The sequence below is a fragment of the Dipodomys merriami genome, unplaced genomic scaffold (assembly GCF_024711535.1).
Source record: "Dipodomys merriami isolate MVZ:Mamm:240054 unplaced genomic scaffold, mDipMer1.0.p SCAF_37, whole genome shotgun sequence".
In the NCBI taxonomy this organism is placed as follows: domain Eukaryota; kingdom Metazoa; phylum Chordata; class Mammalia; order Rodentia; family Heteromyidae; genus Dipodomys; species Dipodomys merriami.
Window position 1 is genome coordinate 1658309 of NW_027205270.1, and position 20232 is coordinate 1678540.

At 35.4% G+C, this 20232-nt stretch overlaps 1 protein-coding gene across 4 annotated transcripts in view; it reads right to left on the reverse strand.

Annotated features, from left to right (window-relative positions):
* Exoc6b (exocyst complex component 6B) overlaps positions 1-20232 on the reverse strand; it is a 522886-nt gene that overhangs the window by 249240 nt on the left and 253414 nt on the right. For all 4 annotated transcript variants that reach the window (XR_011365308.1, XM_069988972.1, XM_069988970.1 and 1 more), the window contains 2 exons: positions 17971-18082; positions 10052-10186 (listed from right to left, as the gene is read on the reverse strand). Coding sequence is in view for 3 of the 4 variants with exons in the window: in XM_069988972.1 (XP_069845073.1) it covers positions 10052-10186; positions 17971-18082 (247 nt within the window). In the remaining variant the exon portion in view is untranslated. The remainder of the gene's footprint in view (positions 1-10051; positions 10187-17970; positions 18083-20232) is intronic.

Here is a 20232-nt window from a genome sequence, read left to right on the forward strand (position 1 = left end):
TATCATACACAAGTTTGTATGGTATAGTCTCTGCACCACAAATCATCCATAGATCCCTCAAATCTTCCCAGCTACTAATACTTTGTCTTTTTTATTTTGCCATTTCAGGATATCAGAGTTAGAAACATAATGTGTAACCTTATCAGATTATCAGTTCAAGCCTGGAAAGTTCATCTCTTTTTATTGCTGAGTAGTATTTTATCAACTAACTCTACTGAAGTTTATTCACATATTAAGGCATATTCTGATTCCTTCCATGTTTTGGTAGTCAAACAGAAAATGGCTATAAGCATTTATACATAGATTTTTATATGGACATGAGTATTCAACCCACTCAGATAGTTATAAGAAGCACAACACATTAAGACTACGTTTACCTTCATAAAACAATGAAAACTACAGTTGTTGACTGCTTATACTTGTAATTCTACCTAGTCAGGAGGTTGAGATATGGAGGATCAAAGTTCAAAGCTAGCCAGCCAAAGTAGAAAAGTCCATAACTTTCCATATCCAAACTAATCACTAGAAAGCCTGGCTAGAGGTGTGGCTCAATAACAGGGTACCAGATGGATAAGTATGTTGAATGAACACAATCCCTGAGTGGTTGTAACATTTTATACCAGCCTGAACAATTGTTTGGTACTGTCCGTGTTGTGGATTTCAGCCATTCTAAAGAGTATGTGATGGTAATTCATTGTTTTGTTTTGTTTTTTTGTTTATTTGGATTTTTATATGTGTGTGTGCGAGTCCTGGGGTTTTAACTCATGGCTAAGGTGCTGGCCCTGAGCATTTTTTCCTCATTCTCAAGGATAGCACTCTACCAGTTGAGCCACAGCTCTACTTCTGGCTTTTTGCTAGCTAATTACAGATAAGAGTCTCAAAAACTTTCATGGCTAGGCTGGTTTCGAACCATGATCCTCAAATCTCAGCCTCCAGAGTAGCTAGGATTACAGGCGCGAGACACTGGCACCTGGTTCTATTTCATGGTTTTTAATTTGCAGTTTCCTATTGAAATATGACATGGAATATCTATTCATATTCATATATGCCTTCTGTATATCTGTATGGTAAGTTATTATTTAGAACTTCTGTTCATCTTTAATTGCTTTATTATTTAATTGTTGTTTGCTTAGTTCCTTGTATACTTTGGATAGAAGTATTTTTATCAGAAATACATTTTCCAAATATTTTGTGAAAGTGTATATTATCTTTCTTTCTCTAAAAGCATCTTTCACGGACAAGTTTTTATTTTTAACAAAGTCCAACTTATCAAAGTTTTTTTTCATACACTACACTTCTGCTTGCTTCTGCTTTGTATCTTAGTCACTATCAAACCTAAAGCCACATAGATCTTCTCTTGTAACATCTTCTAGAAGTACTAGTTTTGTTTTGTTTTGTTTTATAATTTATTGTAAAGATGATGAACAGAGGGATTACAGATAAACACTGTTACCCCCTCCTTCATTTTCTCCCACTTACCACTCTCCACTCCCCTCCCCTACAAGTTGTAACATTCATTTCCAAAATAGTGTCTAGCAAATATCTTTGTTGCATTGGTTCATCCTTTGTCCTGCTGTTTCTGTGGTTCCCTTTCCCTTCCATGGATCAGATAAGCTTATATGCAAGACAAAAGGTACAGAAAACTAGAAAAGAAAGAAAGAAAGAGAGAAAGAAAGAAAGAAAGAAAGAGAAAGAAAGGAAGGAAGGAAGGAAGGAAGGAAGGAAGGAAGGAAGGAAGGAAGGAAGGAAGGAAGGAAAGAAGGAAGGAAGGAAGGAACGAACGAACGAACGAATGAACGAACGAAGGAAGGAAGGAAGGAAAGAAGGAAGGAAGAATAAAAACCTCTTGTTTCCAATTCTTGGAGTGTGCCAATTAATTTTGGCACACTTCATTATATATGGTCCTGGGCTATTGTGATCCCCTACTAAGAATATCATAGACATATTCTAGTTATAGCAAATGAGGGAAATCATGCAACCTATGTTTCTTTGGGCCTGGCTTACTTCACTTAATATAATTTTTTCCAGGTCTTTCCATTTCCTTATGAACGGGGCAATGTCATTCTTGCTGATGAAAGTATAGAACTCTATTGGGTATTTATACCAAATTTTCTTAATCCATTCATCTACTAAGCGGCATCTGGGTTGGCTCCCTATCTTAGCTATGGTAAATAATATTGCAATGAACATGATTGTGTGGTAACTTTAGTATGGTTTTGTTTGTGGTCATTTGGGTAAATGCCCAGGAGTGACACTACTGGGTCACGGGTGAGCTCTATGTTTAGTCTATTGAGGAACCTCCATACTGCTTTCCAGAGTGGTTGAACAAGTTTACATGCCCAACAGCAGTGTAGTACTGTTTCCTTTTGGCCACATTCCTGCCAACATCTCTTATTATTAGATTCCTTGATAATAGCCATTCTAACTGGGGTGAGGTAGAATCTCAATGTAGTTTTGATTTCCATTTCTTTTATGGCCAGAAATGTTGGAACATTTCTTCCTGTGTCATTAGCCATTCTTATTTCCTCTCCAGAGAAGTCTTTCATTAAGTCTTTAGCCCACTTGTTAATGGTGTCGTTGTTTCTTTGAGGATTTGTTTTTGGGGGATTTAATTTTTTGAGCTCTATATTTTAGAAATGAGCCCCTTGCCTATTGTATGGCTGGTGAAGATCTTCTCCCAATCTGTGGTTTTCTATTTATCTTGCTAGCTATGTCCCTTGCCATGCAGAAACTCTGCAGTTTCATGCAATCCCATTTATCCAACTTTTCTTTGATTTGTTGTGTTTTTGCATCTTTATTAAGAAAGTTTTGACCTGGGCCAAGGACCTCTAATGTTTCCCCTATTCCTTCCTGTAATATTTTTAGGATATCTGCTTTTACCTTAAGGTCTCTTGTCTATTTGGAATTGATTCTGGTGCAAGGTGATATATACGAAACTAACTTCAGTTTTCTACATGTGTATAGCCAATTCTGCCAGCACCATTTGGAAGAGGCTGTCTTTCTTTCATCCTGGGTTTTTTTTTTTTTTGGGGGGGGGAGGGGTGGCTCACTTATCAAAGATTAGGTGGACATAGGTTTGTGGTTTATTTCTAGGTCTTTAATTCTATTCCATTGGTCCTTAGGTCTGTTCATGTGCCAGTGCCAAGCTGATTTTATTACTATGGCTTTGTAGTAGAGTCTGAAATTTGGTGTTGATATTCCAGTGCTGTTCTTCCTGCTAAGGACTGTTTTGCTATTCAGGGTCTTCCTTATTCTGTATGAATTTTTGGATTGCTTCTTCTATTTCGAATGACATTGGGATATTGATGGGCATTGCACTGAGTTTGTAGATGGCCTTTGGCAGTATTGCCATTTTCACAATGTTAATCCTCCCAATCCAGGAATATGGGAGGTTCTCCCACTTCCTTAGATCTGCTTTAATTTCCTTTTTTTCAGGTTTTTAACGTTTTCATTATAGAGGTCCTTCACTTCTTTGGTTAATTCTTAGGTGTTTTTGCTTTTGTTTTGTTTTTGTTTTTAGAAGCTCTTATAAAAGGAGTTGCTTTCCTGATTTCAGCCTCACTTTTCTCACTTTGGCATACAGAAAAATAATTGATTTTTTGGATCAATTTTATACTCTGCTACTTTGCAAAAGTTTTAGATCAGCTGGAATCACTTGGGAGTGGAGTCTATGGGGTTCTTTAAATACAGGATCATGTCATCTGCAAAGAGGGAGAGTTTTACTTCATCTTTCTCTATTTGTATCTCCTTTATGTTTGCCTCTTGCCTTATTGCTTTAGCTAGGAATTCTAATACTATATTGAAGAGGAGTGGAAAGAATGGACATCCTTGTCTCATTCCTGTTTTTAGAGGAAATAACCTTAATGTTTCACCATTTAGCATAATGCTAGCTGTAGGTTTGTCATATACAGACTTTATTATATTGAAGAATGTTCCATGGATTCCTAGTCTCTTCACCATAAAGGGGTGTTGGACCTTGTCAAATGCTTTTACTGCATCTATTGAGATGAACACATAGTTCTTGTCCTTGCTTCTACCAATGTGTTGAATTACACTAATTGGCTTGCATATATTGAACCAGCTTTTCATCTCTGGAATGAATCCTGTTTGATCACAGTGTATGATTTTTTTGATGGTTGTTGAAGTCAGTTGGCCAGAATTTTATTGAGAAGTTTTGCATCAATGTTCATCAAAATAATGGGCCTATAGTTCTTTTTTTTTGATGAATCCCTTCTGATTTTGAGATGAGGGTTATGAGTTTGGTAGTGAACTTTCACTTTCAATTTCATTGAAGAGTTTAAGTAGTATTGGGGTGAGTTTTCCTTTTAAGGCCTTATAGAAATCCTCTATGAATCCATCTGGTCCTGGGCTTTTCTTGAATGGGAGGTGTCTTATTGACAATTCTATTTCATTAGTTGATATGGGACTATTTAGTTGGTGTAAATCTTCTTGGTTTAGTTTAAGCATATCAATATTTGCTAGAAATTAATCCATTTCTTCTAGGTTCTCAAATTTGTTAGCTTAAAAATTTGCAAAGTAAAGCCGGGAACCAGTAGGTCACACCTGAAATCCTAGCTACTCAGGAGGCTGAGATCTGAGGATCACAGTTCAAAGCCAGCCCGGGCAAGAAAGTCTGTGAGACTCTTATCTCCAATTAACCACCAGAAAACCGGAAGTGGTGCTGTGGCTCAAGTGGCAGAGTGATAGCCTTGGCCTGAAGAGCTAGAGGGACAGTGCCCAAGACCAGAGTTCAAGTCCCACGACCAACAAAGAAAAAAAGTTTACAGGGCTGGGAAGGTGGCTCAGTGGTAGAGCACTTGCCTTGCATGCCTGAGGCCCTGGGTTCGATTCCTTAGCACCACATAAGCAAAAAGAAAAAAGCCGGAAGTGGCGCTGTGGCTCAAGTGGTAGAGCGCTAGCCTTGAGCTGAAGAGCTGAGGGACAGCGCCCAGGCCCAGAGTTCAGGCCCCACGACTGGACCCAAAAATAAAAAATAATAAATAAAAAAAATAATAAAAAAAAGTTTACAAAGCATTCCCCTATTATATTCTGAATCTTGCTTGTTTCTGTGGTGATTTTTCCATTGTCATCTCTGATTCTGTTTATTTGGGTATGTGTTTTGCATTTTACATTCAGAGTTCATATTTTCAGTAAAAGTTGGTGAACGACTTAGGGTCTGTGCAGGTGTTTCAAAAAAGGTGTTTGAAAAAAGAACTACATTCTCCATACTGCCTTTGATTCTTATAAATATTTGCTAACTACACTTCTTAAGGATTATGTCTAATCTCAACAATCCGTATCACTCATCTATCAATTCTCTTGTCAACACCACAATACCTCATTTCTGTAGCTTCATTTATACTATATTTATACCTCAAATAGTGTGAGCCCCCCAACATGTTCTTGGTATCTGGCTACTTTTGAGTGTTTTGCTATTACATATACAAAATAATTTGAAGAGATTTTCAATGAGAATGAGTAAATTCAGACATCAAGTTGGGAGAAACTGAGAGTTGTAAACATTAACTACTCCTATTTATAAACATGAAAAATAATTCCATTAATTTCTTCTGATTTTGTTCACCAGAGTTTTGTGATTTTCCTCAGAAAATTCCTGCAGGAATTTTGTTAAGAGTCATATTTAGGGCATTTTACTTTTACTTTTGGGTGTTAATATAAATGGTAATATTTTTTATTTCAAATTCAAGCGTAGTAAGTGAAAATGAGTCTTGATTCTATCTTCATTACCCAAATCAACCATTCTCTTGAAGAACAGCTGTTCCTCATCTCAGCAAATAGGACAACCATTCATCCAATTTTCTCAGTTAAAAAAATAATCCTTGACTTCTTTCTCTTAAAATATCCATGTACCCCAGAATGCTAACTCCAAAAATATTTCATACCACTTGTAATTCTACTACTCTAATCCAAATGACTACTAGCTCCTACCTGATGTACTTCAACAGTGTCCGAATTGAATTCTCTTCTTCCATTTTACTCATTTAAAGTTTATTTATTTTCTACATGACAACCATGACAATTGCCCATGAAAAATGAATTAGATTACAACCTTCCAATCTTCTAATGACTTAAAATCTATTTCAAGAATAATATTTAAAGTATTCTCTATATGCTAGAAGTTGACAAATCATCTGACTTATTACTTCATCTCATTACACTTCCACAGGTGAATGACACATCATTGATAAACCTCCTGCTGTACCTTTCCCTTTGACTGGAATGGACATCTACCAGAATTCCAAATGGTTCAATATGTCATATAATTTGGTTTATTCCCTCTCCAGTTTTTACCACTACCTGATATATTTCTTTATCATCTATCAATTCAGTTCAACAGGAGCATGGTAAAGTCAATAAACGGATTTATTTTCTTCATTTTATAATATTGCTTGGTGTGTAGCAGATATTTAATAAAACGTTGTTGAATTGATTAAGAGCTTGCAGGCATTTAATGTATTATTACAGCACTTTCACACAGTTCTTTTTCTTTGTGCCAATACTGGAGAGCTTGAGCTCAAGCCAGGATACTGTCTCTTAACTTTGTTGCTCAATGCTGGTACTCTATCTACAACTTAAGCTACAGTTCCACTTTTGGCTTTTGGGTGATTAACTGAAAATAAATGTCTCATGGACTCTCCTGCCAGGGCTAGTTTAGAACTGAGATTTTCAGATCTCAGCCTCCTTAAGCCTGAATCACTAGCACCTAGCTTGCATAATTCCTTATGGAAGTCACAGTGTGTATCTTCTCTGTAGATCATAAACTCTAAAGGCCAAGAAGTAAGGAATTTTCTCTCTTTTCCAAAAATCTACCAATTGCCACATTGTAGATATGCAATAAATTTTGTGATATTTATAATTAAGTTAATAAAATGTTCATTCTCTTTTGTTTAAGTAAAGCATTTCCTTGAAAAAGGAAAGCTAATAATACCAGAATCATTGTGTCAGATATGGCTGAAACAAGAGGGAAACCTGAAAGAAAATATCCTGAATTTGTTCTCCTCTCCATCATAAAGGTTTCCATCTGCAAGGGCAGGTTTTCTGGAAACAGTAGCTTAAGAAAATACACAATATGTAGCAGTTATAATTGCTATATTTATCTTGAGTTCATGGTTAGCTCATCTGAAAGAACCCTGGTAAAAATAAATATTTCAGTATGTTTTAAGCAATCTGTGTTTCCAATAAGCACTCTCAATATGACTTTTAGGGGTCTCCAGAATTTCTCCATTACTAAGTATTTAACTAGCTGCACAACTCCTATGGTTTCCTGTCTGCGTCTGATTTTCTCCTGCATTTGAAATGCTGGAGCAACAACAAAATAAACAAGTATACGTTGGAAAAATTTCTCACTATTATATTAAAAGTCATTAAAATTAAAAACACAATTGAGACAGGTTAGGGAAATACCATCAGTAGGTATGACCCTATACCTGTATGATAAATAGGTATAAATGAAACTCACACTCTAATTTCAGAAATCTCTATTCTCTGCTTAACACTGAAATAATAGTTCCTTACACATATTCTTTGTGGAGAAGTTTTTGTTTCCAGAGTAGAGAAAATAAAAATATTTTTAGTAAAGCTGATATCCACATTCTGTAGTAATACTAATAATTGAGTAATAATTAATATTAGTAATTATTCTTACTAAAATGCCTACATCCACTTAAAGTCTTAAACATCTCATTACATAGGCATACTAATTTATAATAATTAAATTTGGGCCTTTTTTTTTTGTCGGTCATGGGGCTTGAACTCTGGGCCTGGGTGCTGTCCCTCAGCTCTTCAGCTCAAGGCGAGCACTCTACCACTTGAGCCACAGTGCCACTTCTGGTTTTCTGGTGGTTTATTGGAGATAACAGTCTCACAGACTTTCCTGCTTGGGCTGGCTTTGAACTGCAATCCTCAGATCTCAGCCTCCTGAGTAGCTAGGATTACAGATGTAAGCCACTGGCACCTAGCAAATTTGGGCTTATTTTTAAAGGCCCTAATTTTCCTCATTAAAAGAGCATTACCATTAATATTAATATTATTGTTGGACCTCTATATCTGCAGGCTTCGCATCCTAGGACTCAACCACATTTTTTTAAAATATTCAGCTAAAAAATCTTTCTATTGAATGTGTACACAATTTTTTCCTTGTCATTACTCTCTAAATCATATAGTTCCATTACAATAGTATTTGTATTAAATAAACTGTTAAAAGTACTATGGACATCCTTTAACGTAAGTTAAATACAAACACTAGTACTATTTTATATACGAAATTTCTATATCTGCAAAATTTAACATCCATTAGGGTTCCTGGACCCAATCTCTCTGGATACCAGGGATTAGCTATAAATAAGATACCACTAAATTTGAAAGGAAAAACATTAGCCTAAAATAATATATAATGAATTTGTTTTAAGTAAGTTTATTGCTAATTTGAAATCACTGGTCATCTAATAAACATGTAACTCAGTCTAGCACTTAAACTAATCACAGAACTATATAAACAATATTTTGTAGTTTAACCAACATTGCAGTTTTTTCACAGGAAGTAGTATTTCCAATATTTTTGTCTGATAGATTCTAACATCAATATGAATCTTAGATTCTAACAGCAAAATGATTTCTTTTTCTATGTTGCTCTCAAGAGATAACACCAATAAATTCGGAGGAGAAAGGATAGAAAAAGTAGACATTAGAGAACATAAGCAGTGCTTCTACTCTATTTCTGTGTATCTAATTAACATCAGTTGTTGGATTTCACTAGAGTAACACGGAATAAGTTTCAGGTAAAACAACAATAACAAAAATGTAGGTTAGTCTTTATGTTATAATTTTCCATTTAATGTTTAAGATGTAACTACTACTTCTGTTTAATGTCTAAAGCTCACAGAGCAATGTAAAGAAATTTATTAAGACTCCTTATTAAGGGATTTCTTCTCCAGAATGTCAACTACTTTTTTTTTTTTTTGCTCTAGAAAAGTCAGGTTACAATTTGATCTTAAACTAAGTCAAAAATAGTGTTATGATAAGATAATTATAAAAATCACTAACTATAATAGTAAAAGATTCCTCACTAAAGTTAAGATTTAAAATGTTGAACATAGAGAGGAAGGTATTATTAAAAGTAATTTCTGTTAATATTAGTGTCAGCCTTTTTTGCTTCCATTTATTATATTTTCCTTTTCAATGTTACTACAAGTTGCATTGCTATTGGATAGCACGAGAATACATCCAATAAATGATTTTTAGGTGCAGTACATTTTGTCTAGTTTTCTATTTTAGAAAAATATGGACAAGGGAATAGAGCTAAGCAACAGAGCATATACCTAGCAGTAGACATTTCCTGGGGGAGGGAGGATATGTATACTTTCTTAGAGAAGGTCAAATACATTCCGACATGATGTTTATATTATAGTGATGCTGGTATCAGTCTTCAACAAACAATCACACTCATATTTTAAAACTATTTTACTACTGGGATTTGAACTCAGGGCCTCATATTTGCTAACCAGATGCTCTAGGATTTGAGACATGCTCCAGTCACTTTTACTTTTTCAGGATAAGGTGTCTAGGATCTAGCTCAGGATCACAATCTTCCACCCTATATATCCAGCCTAACAGTGTTGACAAGTGTGTGCACCACCACATCCAGTTTGTTGGTTGAGATGGGTTCACATTAACTTTTTGTCCGAGTTGGCCACAAAACTGGATCTTTCCAATTTCTGCCTCATAAGTAAAAGAAATCCCAGGTCATGCAAAAGCCACTGTATCTGACCACTTTAGAACTTTTGACTGTGATGAACTTCAATTTAGAAAATGGTGGTCACTTTCACATGTAAAAAATAAAGTATATAGAAAATGAACTTTTAGATTTATTTTTGTGAGCTTAAACACACAAAACTAGTACCTGTATTTGTTTCCTAAGAAGACAGAAAATTCTAACTACTTATTCCTAAGATCATGTTAGAAGTCATCTTATAGAAACAAACCATAAACACAAACCAACAAAAAGCATCTCTACACCTATGGGGCTTCTTACCTTAAAAGTAGTTGTGCCATAAAGCTTGGTGGTGTGGACTGTTTCTGGAAGCACATTAGTGATATTTGTGATGAATTCTTCCAAGTATTTACAGGATTTCTCCAGGTGTGTTGTGTTGATAATAATCTGAACAAGCTAGAAAACAACAAGAACAAGTAACTGTCATTGGTTACCCAGGATGAATTTCTCAATATCAATCTGCAGATCCCACACACATAAACAGCATTATCTTTGAGTCCATCCATATTCTGCAAAGGGCCTTATTCTTGTTAGACAGGCTCTCTACCACTTGAGTCACACTCACAACTCTTTTTGCTTTGTCAATTTCTTTTGAAGGTCAGGGGACTTGAACTCTGGGCCTGGGTGCTATCCCTCAGCTCTTCATCTAAAGGTGAGAGCTCTACCACTTGAGCCACAGCACCACTTCTGGTTTTCTGGTGGTTAATTGGAGATAAGAGTCTCACAGACATTCTGCTTGGGCTGGCTTTGAAACGCGATCCTCAGATCTCAGCCTCCAGAGTAGCTAGGATTACAGGCGTGAGCCACTGATGCCCACTGCTTTGATAATTTTTGAGGCAGGTATCAAGTTATATATGGGCCAGCCTTGACTACCATCCTACTGTTTATGTTCCCACATAGCTGAGATGACAGGTATAAATTACCATGTCAGCATTTTATTGGTGGAGATTGGAAAGATCAAGCTTTGAGAGCCAGCCTAGACAGAAAGTTATTTTGAAACAGTGCTCAAAAAAATTAAATTATACTTAATTAAGAATCACTGTATCATGTTGTGGAATACTAAATAAAATGAGGAGGTCTATACTCAAGAACATTTTTACCTTCTCTATCATACCTAGCACAGGATTAAAACATGAAGTTCAAGCCAGGCACCAGTGGCTCATGCCTGTAATCCTAACTACTCAGGAGGCTGAGATCTGAGGATCACGGTTCAAAGCCAGCCCAGGCAAGAAGACCATGAGACTCCTTCAGCCTCAAGCTGAAGAGCTGAGGGACAGTGCCCAGGCCCAGAGTTCAAGCCCCATGACCAACAAAAAAAAAAAACAAAAAACCAAAAAAAATGCAGTTCATTCTTCATGTATACTCAACTATACAAGTTAAGCCATAGAAATTACTTTGGTAATTGGTCAAGAAAGGGAAAAAAATGTACCTCCTGTTCCACTAACAATTGACTTGAAGGAAAACATGAAAAGGCAGAGATGGAGTTCTAACAATTTTTTAGATTAAAATTTAGGACAACACTGGGATTAGATCTCTATAGTGTTTCCTAGAACTCATCAGACAAGTTTACATTCATCAGAAGTATACATTTAGAGACTTTGGGTTGTGGATATAAGACTCCTGTTTCCTGTTAAAATTACCCAAAATATCAGTCGTTTAATTTCATAGTGCTCTAGGAAAAAGTACCCATCAAAATAAACAATTCTATCACCTCTTTCTTTCACAATGTTCCTCCTTTATGGAGTGCTAAAATCATTTTTAAATATTTAAACCATCTGCAGAAAATCAGTCTTCTTTCTATGTAGAAAGGTGGCTACCAGCAATGCTGTCTTCATCTGGAATTCACACAAGACAGCTAATTTAGAGATCTGGAGAATTTCTATTTTACAAGCAGTATAACCTATAGGGAACTCATTTCATCTATCAAACAAATTCTAATAATAAGGAGAAAATCATGTTATGTTATAGAAATTTTAAAAAATAGTGGCAGTTAAAAAGAAAATTGTCCTGTTTTACAGGATACTGGCAGTTTAAAAAAAAAAAAAAAAAAGGAGGTAGCTTCACTGCATTCAGTAGTAATTTCCCAGGCTTTTAAATATCTGTCAACACAAAAGATCATCATGAATTGCATCAATTGGCTGTCAGTCACTTTTGAAATGTTTCAGGGCTGAGCACAGAACAGACTAATAAAACACTTTAGGATGACAGTAGATACCATGTCATTTTCAGAGGGACTATTGTCTGTTAACAAGGTCTAATGGATCTCTACTCCTGAATGACAGCTACCAAAATCCTTACAAGGGCATTTACAAAGCCAGATGCTTTGAGGGATAATTTTGAACTTACAGGTTAAATAAAGCAACCAAACTGTATCAACTCTCATCACAGTTTAAGCTTTAATAATTATTACCTCCCAATTCCCAATCTAAATGATGCATGACATTGTTTCAAGGACACAGAATTATCAACAGATTGGATATTGCTTATTTCTCATATAAAGTCCTATGAGAATTATCCAGAAAAAGAAAACGTTCTGAAGCACTCAAGTTTTAGCTTTATTCCAAATCAGCCTGCACTGTTATCGTCCTACTTGGGTTAAGACTTCAAGAAGTATTGACTTCTTCTCATCCCAGCCACAAAACAAAAAACTATGTCAACTATTCATATGATCTCTGAGATTAAACCGCCCAACTTACTAAGATATCAGTAACCACTGCCTCCAAATTCCAGGGTTTAATGCAAGTTTTAATTTAACCAGATTTGAGTATAAACTGTTTTTAACACTATGTGAGAAATATAATGGCTGTTAGCATTTGAAGGCTGGAGGTAAATCGTTATGAGACATAAATAAGAGGATAGGGTTATCCGGTCATCAATCGAAACATAATGAAACAAAAGATAAACACAAAATATTAGTCACCTTGACAGGTGACTAATTTTTATTTTATAAAAATAAAAATATAAACACTCAATATGGTATTCATAGAAAAATGAACTTCTTTAAGAACTCAGCTACCTTTATTTTTCTTTTCCATCGTCTCTCTCTTTTTTTATTAATCAGTTTATTAATGAAGTACCACCTCCTATGTGCCAAGGAAACCTCCTTGGTAAACAAATTACCAAGCTTTATGAAGATTATAGTAATATATATACATCTGAACATGTAATGTAACATTAATACTATAACAAACTATAGAAGGATAAGACCTACATGGTAATGATATTTCTAAGATATTTTGAAATAGGATAGTCAAGTAAGGATATTGAAAGAATCTGATATTTCAGTAGAGACTAAAATATATCATTCATGATATGCTTTACATACACTATTTTTATCTAATTTACATCTTAATAATTTCTATTAATACACTGTTCACAAAGTAGGATTTCCTTTGATTCTTGTTAAAACCTTCAAATATAACTATTGTTTTAATATTTTGAGATTAAAACTATTTTGTTTCCTTTCTCTTCATGATATTGATATTTATATCACCTCTTTTAACATTCTCACCCATCCTTCCCATACTCACTTTTTTCAACTCTGTAGGATATACACTTAATTCTTAACTGCACTCTCCCCCACTTTGTCCTCATTTGTCTGTCCCTCTATGATACTGATATTTTTACATTAATGAAGAGGGAAAAGAAAAATTATTTAAATCTTCTTGTGAACATGTCAAAGCTTATTTCAAACTACTTACTAGTTAAGTCTTAAAGTTATCCAATTTGATGTTTTTATCATCTTAAAACTGAGAAATGAATGCTAGGCTAAATCAACAGTAAATGCATTCTATATAATTAAACATAATAGTATCAACAATAAAGCATCGGGTATGAGATATCAAATTCCTGACCTGACATGGACTAATTTGTTACATCTTAATAAGACATTCTGTTTTTTGACTTCTTTTAATTGAAGAACTCCATTTGTTTTGTACTAGACCTGACAACCACACTGTACCTGCCCAGACCTCTTAATAATAACCAATAATTATTGATTATTCACTATTCCCCACATACTATCCTAAGAACTTAGATGCTTGTTTAATCTTCAAAACAATCCTATCAAATGCATGCTATTATCTCCATTTTACAGGAGGAGGAGGAGGAGGAGGAGGAGGGGGGGAGGGGAGGAGGAGGAGGAGGAGGAGGGGGGGAGGGGAGGAGGAGGAGGAGGAGGAGGAGGAGGAGGAGGAGGAGGAGGAGGAGGAGGAGGAGGAGGAGGAGGAGGAGGAGGAGGAGGAGGAGGAGGAGGAGGAGGAGGAGGAGGAGGAGGAGGAGGAGGAGGAGGAGGAGGAGGAGGAGGAGGAGGAGGAGGAGGAGGAGGAGGAGGAGGAGGAGGAGGAGGAGGAGGAGGAGGAGGAGGAGGAGGAGGAGGAGGAGGAGGAAAGAGCAAAGTAATTCACCCAAGGACAAAGCTATTCAGGAGCCAGAAATGAAAGCTAACAGTCTGGCATGGGACATGCACTCTCAAACATTAACTCAACTGCTCTTTCTACAGACAGGGAAGAAACAGCCCTAGAAAAAAAGCTATGACTACTGAACAACAACAACAAGCAGAAAGTCAATACAAAGAACATACAAACAGAAAAAGCAACAATATCATCTAACCTCAGGCAAGTTAGGAGATAAGCAAACATTAGCATATAGGAACTTTTAAGTCCTACAAAAATTATGTCATTCTGAAATACAACTCTTTGAGTTTTGCATAGTATTAATAATTTACCTATTGGAGTAGATTTTTTTCTTCCATACATTGTAACAAAAACAATTTATATTTTACTGTGGACTTCCCATAAAATCACTAACTTTGTCAGATGAAGTAATTAAATAAACATGAAAGATAATATAGTAATGTAAATAAGTTTTGAAAAAAACAGATTTATGACTCATGTATACTATTATGTTAGCTGACTTGGGAAAGCTCCCTGAACTTTATGCCTTCTATAAAATGGGAAAAATAACATACGCAAAGCCTGCTTCAAATGTCACTATACTAAATGAAACTGTATTTGTGAGTGGGCTTTGAAGAATATATACTGCCTAACAAGTGTTACCTATTATGAAGATGATTCCAGATATGAACTCACTTTAGTTACTTACAAAAAAACACAATGTCTACTCCTCCCAGAGATAAGCAGATTTTCTGATTGATGAGGAAAATGCTTTCCTGTGTCTATACATGGACACATTATCGTAATAGCCAAAAGAAATAAATACATATGAATCATTTCTATAGAAAGACAATAATGTCCCTTTGTCCCCAAATACCCAGTGACTTCAGAGTGACAGTTAACATTCCATAAAAGAATGCTAAGAATTATTATATTATGGTGAGGTTTTTCTTTGGTAATTTCCAGGTCGTTCTTATCGATTTTAACAGGGCCCTCAGAAAGAACAACAAATTCAGGAAAGAAAAAAAAAATCAGGTCTTTCTCCTAAGAGGTCACAGTAAACCAAAAGCATAGCCACAACTAACTGAAGTTTTCTGGGGTCAAAGCTATTTGTATCATACTATATCCTTGCTACCTTGCTTGTTTCAACAGTTTTTAAGAGATTGCAAAATTGAATTACATATAAACAGTTGTTGTTTTTGTTTTTTTTTGTTTTAATTTTTTATTGTGAAAATACCGTACAGAGGGGTTACAATTACATGGGCATTGTTGCCTCCTCCTTTGTTTCCCCTTCCCATCCCTTCCCATCTCACACCTTCCCACCCCCCCAGCTTGGCCAAATTTGTACAGTTCGTTTTTCAACATTATGACTTGTACATCTCATTGTTACAATGGGTCCACCTGTATTCCTATGTGGTATATATACACAATGGAATTCTATGCCTCCATCAGAAAGAATGACATTGCCCCATTTCTTAGGAAATGGAAAGACTTGGAAAAAAATTATTAAGTGAAGTAAGCCAGGCCCAAAAAAATATAAGTCCCATGGTTTCCCTTATTTGCAATAACTAGTATATGTCTGAGACAAGCAGAAAAGATCAGATAAGTTGATGTTAAGTGAAATGAACCCCAAGATAAGAATTCAAATGTTTTTTTCTTTCATGTGATTGTTTCTAACATATTCATAAGATGATTTCTTTGTTGCTTTGTATGTCCCTCCCCCACGGTATAACCCCTGCTTTCATTGTATTTGATGTTGATATAATTTGTGGAGGGGAAGGGCAAAAACAGTTGTTTTTTTATATCGAGTTATATGGGCTAAGGGGCAGAAAGTTTTCTTAACAAGAGAAACAGCTTGTGTAGGTTCCACAACACCATTATGGGGAAGAATTGGGAATTCAGAAAAGAAAAACAATATAAAACTGACACATGATATTTCTATTCTAAGTAATAGAAAAGACACTAAAAATTATTGAGGGAATCAACATTATACCCAATCATATCTATATTCAATTTTTTAAAAGTTTTTTATAAGTAGAACTCACTTCATAATATTTTTAATGTCTCACTAAATAATATTTTAAAATCTTAATACAAAACAAGGAAAAGTCACATTAAAATCAGAAATAGTTGTTCATTTGCTTTCCAGATGTCTTTACCAATGGGTCAGCCTTATTAACCAGTTGCTAAACTTCCACATAATCGTTGACAGTATCTATTTTTAAATTTCAAATTTTCCTAGAGCAACTGACATTGAAACTACATCACTTCTGTAGGTAAACCAGACAGCCAACAGCCTAACATACAATTCTGGGTTTCTAAGAGAAAAACTATTTTCCTAAACATTAGGACTTTACATGAATGGGTCAATTTTCAGTTTTTACTATTTTCAAAGTAAATGCAAGATCCTTTCTCCCTTTATGAGATTATATAAACTATTGCATTTCTCTCAAATTTTCTCAATCACAAATCCCCAGTTCTTTTACAAAATGGAATATATGATACAATAGTAATTTATATATATGAGATGTAATAGAAATAAAACTAACCAAGAAGTGTGTACCAATACCCAGAACTTCAATAACTGATTCAGGCAAAATGTGATTTTGTGTTTTAGGTTATAAACACTCTCAACTCATTTGGATAGGTATTTGATGTCAACTACATTCCACAACCAAACAAACCTCTTTTTATATGACCAATGGCAAGTAATAACTCAAATTCATCTCAAGAACATCAGAAAGGACAACCAATTAATCTACTGAAAACAATGAAAGAGTGAGAAAAAATATTTTACACCACAGCCAGGTTTCAATAGCTTACACCTGTAATCATAGCTGCTTGGGAGGCTGAGAGGGGAGGACTATAATTCAAGCCAGCCCTGGCAAAAATTCTCAAGAACCCTTCTCAATCCACAGTTTGATGTAGTAGAGTGCACTCGTGCAGAAAAAAGACCTAATCTCAAAAGTAATCGATGAAAAAGATCAGAAGGTGTGGCTCAATTGGTAGTATTATAGTCCCAGGAAACACAAAACCCTGAGTTCATGATCAAGTTGGTTTCACTCCATGTATAAAAAAAGACAAGTATCATATAATCATCTCAATGAATGTAGAAAAGGCCTTTGACAAAATGTAACATCCTTTATAACAAAAGCTCTAAAGAAAGTATGAATAGAAGTAATGTGCATCAAGATTTTTAAAAAGCTAAATATTATAAAACCTATAATGAATATCATACTAAGTGGGAAAAATATAAAGTTATTTCCTTTTATAATCAGGAAAGAAACAGGAATGCCCCCTTACCCCACTCCTTTTCAATACAATACTGGAATTCCTAGCCAGAGTAATAAGGCAAGAAAAAAAAATAATGGATTTCTTAAAAGTCATCAAAAAAGAAGTGATTGCATTTTGCACTTTTACTATGAAGAGGCTATGAGAAAGACCAGGGAAGACCATGTAAAAAGCTATAATTGGCTGGGCACCAATGGCTCACACCTGTAATCCTAGCTACACAGGAGGCTAAGATCTGAGGAGCCCAGTTCAAAGCCAGCTAGGGCAGGAGAGTCAGTGAGATTCTTATCTCCAATTAACCACCAGAAAACCAGAAGTGGCACTGTAGCTCAAGTAGTAGAGCAAAGAGCTCAGGGACAACACCTAGGCCCAGATTTCAAGCCCCATGACCACCCAAAAAAAAAAAAACAAAGCTATAATTAATTCACATGTAAAGCCCTGAGCTTTGGATATCTGTTCTCACATAGGCTTATCTGCCTTCATTAAAAGCTTTACCTCAGTAAGCCCAATATTCTTCCTTTTAATGACATTTTGCAGACAGTTGCTCAGAGTCCTAGTCAGCAGCAGGTTTGTAGATTTACGAATCATGTCATCAACTTCAGTGGAGCTGAAAAGGAAGTGCCAAGAGTCAGTCCTATTGTAGAAAACAGGATACCAGTGTTTCTAAATAACAGAACTCAGTAGTGTAACAAAGGGCTAGTAGATTTTTACTGTAAGTCAGAAGGCATCCTGAGTACAAATTCATTCAGATTTTGTTTCATTTTTGAAAGTTATTTTGCTGGTAAGAGACTTTTGCCTAGATTTTTTTTCTTTTTTTTAACTTTTATTTATTTTTTATTGTGAAAATACTGTACAGAGGGGTTACAATTACATGGGCAAGATAATGAGTACATTTCTTATCAAGCATTGTAGCCTCCTCCTTTGTTTCCCCTTCCCATCCCTTCCCACCCTTCCCCTGCCCCCCCCATCTAATCCTCCCCGCCCCTCACCAAAGTTGTAAAGTTTGTTTTCGACATAACGACTTGTACTTCTCATTGTTGCAATGGGTCCACCTGTATCCCTATGGGGGGTGGGGGTGGGGGCAAGTCGTTCTGCCTAGGTTTTATTTACTTATTTTTCCTTTTATTATAATTTTATTATAAATATTTGTCCAAAAGGGTTACAATTCAACATATTCTTTTTTGTCACTATATGCTTCAAAGATTTTATTTCATTTTCTCTATCTTGTATAGTTTCAGAGTTTATAATATTTATTTTTCTGAGTACTTTCTAAATATTCTCTTTACCTTATATTTTTCACCATTTTAACTATGATGTCTTTAAGTGCTTTTGGTTTTGTTACTATTGCTAATATAGAGTGGGGTTTTCAAAAGCTTCAGTCTCTGATTTGATGTCTTTCATTATTTTTTAGTATATTCTAGGATTATAGTGGATACTAATGTCATTTAAGCAGGAAAACTGTCTTGTTAATGAAGTCTAATAGATCTCTACAGTAGTGATCTTTAAGAAACAGCCACTGTCTGTAAATATATATATTTCTACATATATTCTATACATATATTATACTCAACTACTTCCACAGAAGTAAGTGCTTTACCACTGAGCTACACCTTAGCCTTAACCAAAGTTAAGAACTTGTGAGAACACTTTGAATTAAAGTTTAGGTAACTACTATTGACTGTCTTAAAGTTCACTGATTGTTTCCTGAGACTTGTTAAAGCTATTGATGAAGCCCCTCAAAGGAATTCTTTATCCCTAAAATTGTTATTTGTTTCTTTTCTGTAATTTCTGCTAAAAGTCTAGTCATCTGATTATCAACCAGTCTGGTTCTATTAATTTTACATTATCTTTACAATGAAGTATTTTAGTTGTTTTTATAATATAGCTCATATTTTTTAATGAAGGTTAGAGACCATATGAAAACCAGAACAAGCTGAAATGATCTCTACTTGGAAAGGATTCTTTCTCTCTCTCCTCCTTTTAGGGTATTAGCCTGGGGACTAAATCAGTTTAGACAGAAATTGAGAACTTGAGCTTGAGTTTTATTGTTTACCTTCAGAGCCTCCAAAATTTCAATTCCTTTAAGGGGTGGAAAATGTGGTGCTATAGTCCCACAGAGTTGTTAACCCACAATGCTCTCTACCATCCACAGCTTGCAGCTATACCCTTATGCATCCAATATGAAAGAGAACTGTGTGTGTGTGTCTGTGTGTGTGTTCTTGACCATTACCAGTAATATATATACTGCTGCCACTTGTTACTTGTGAAGCTTACAGCTTCATAAGAATGAGGACAGTCTAAGTCTTGGTATATCCTCTATGCCAGATGTTCAGGGGTGTATCTGCCTTTCTATTTGTAGAAGATCTCTTGAGTACAGGGGTATTTTCTGTTCCTCTTCTTTAAGGAATACAAAATCTCTTTTTGCTTCTCCCAGCAAGCAGTAATGGTGTCTTTTACCTGTTACCTATGGAGATAGGTATACTTGCCATCGTCACCAAAGGTTTGGTCTATACGAATGAAAGATTAAATCAGGGAGGAAGAGGAGCTTCCTGACTTTTTCTTGATAGTAATACAACCACTGCCCCATGCATGCAACATCATCAGTAGTTTTTGCTGAGCTATCACACAGCTCACAATCATTCTCATGAGCATCCAGTGGAGGTTCATGTAAAAGAACATGAGTAAGTATAAATGACTCCTGGATCTGGGACTTCTAACTAGGAGTTCTATACTATAGAACTATAGGATGTTAACAAC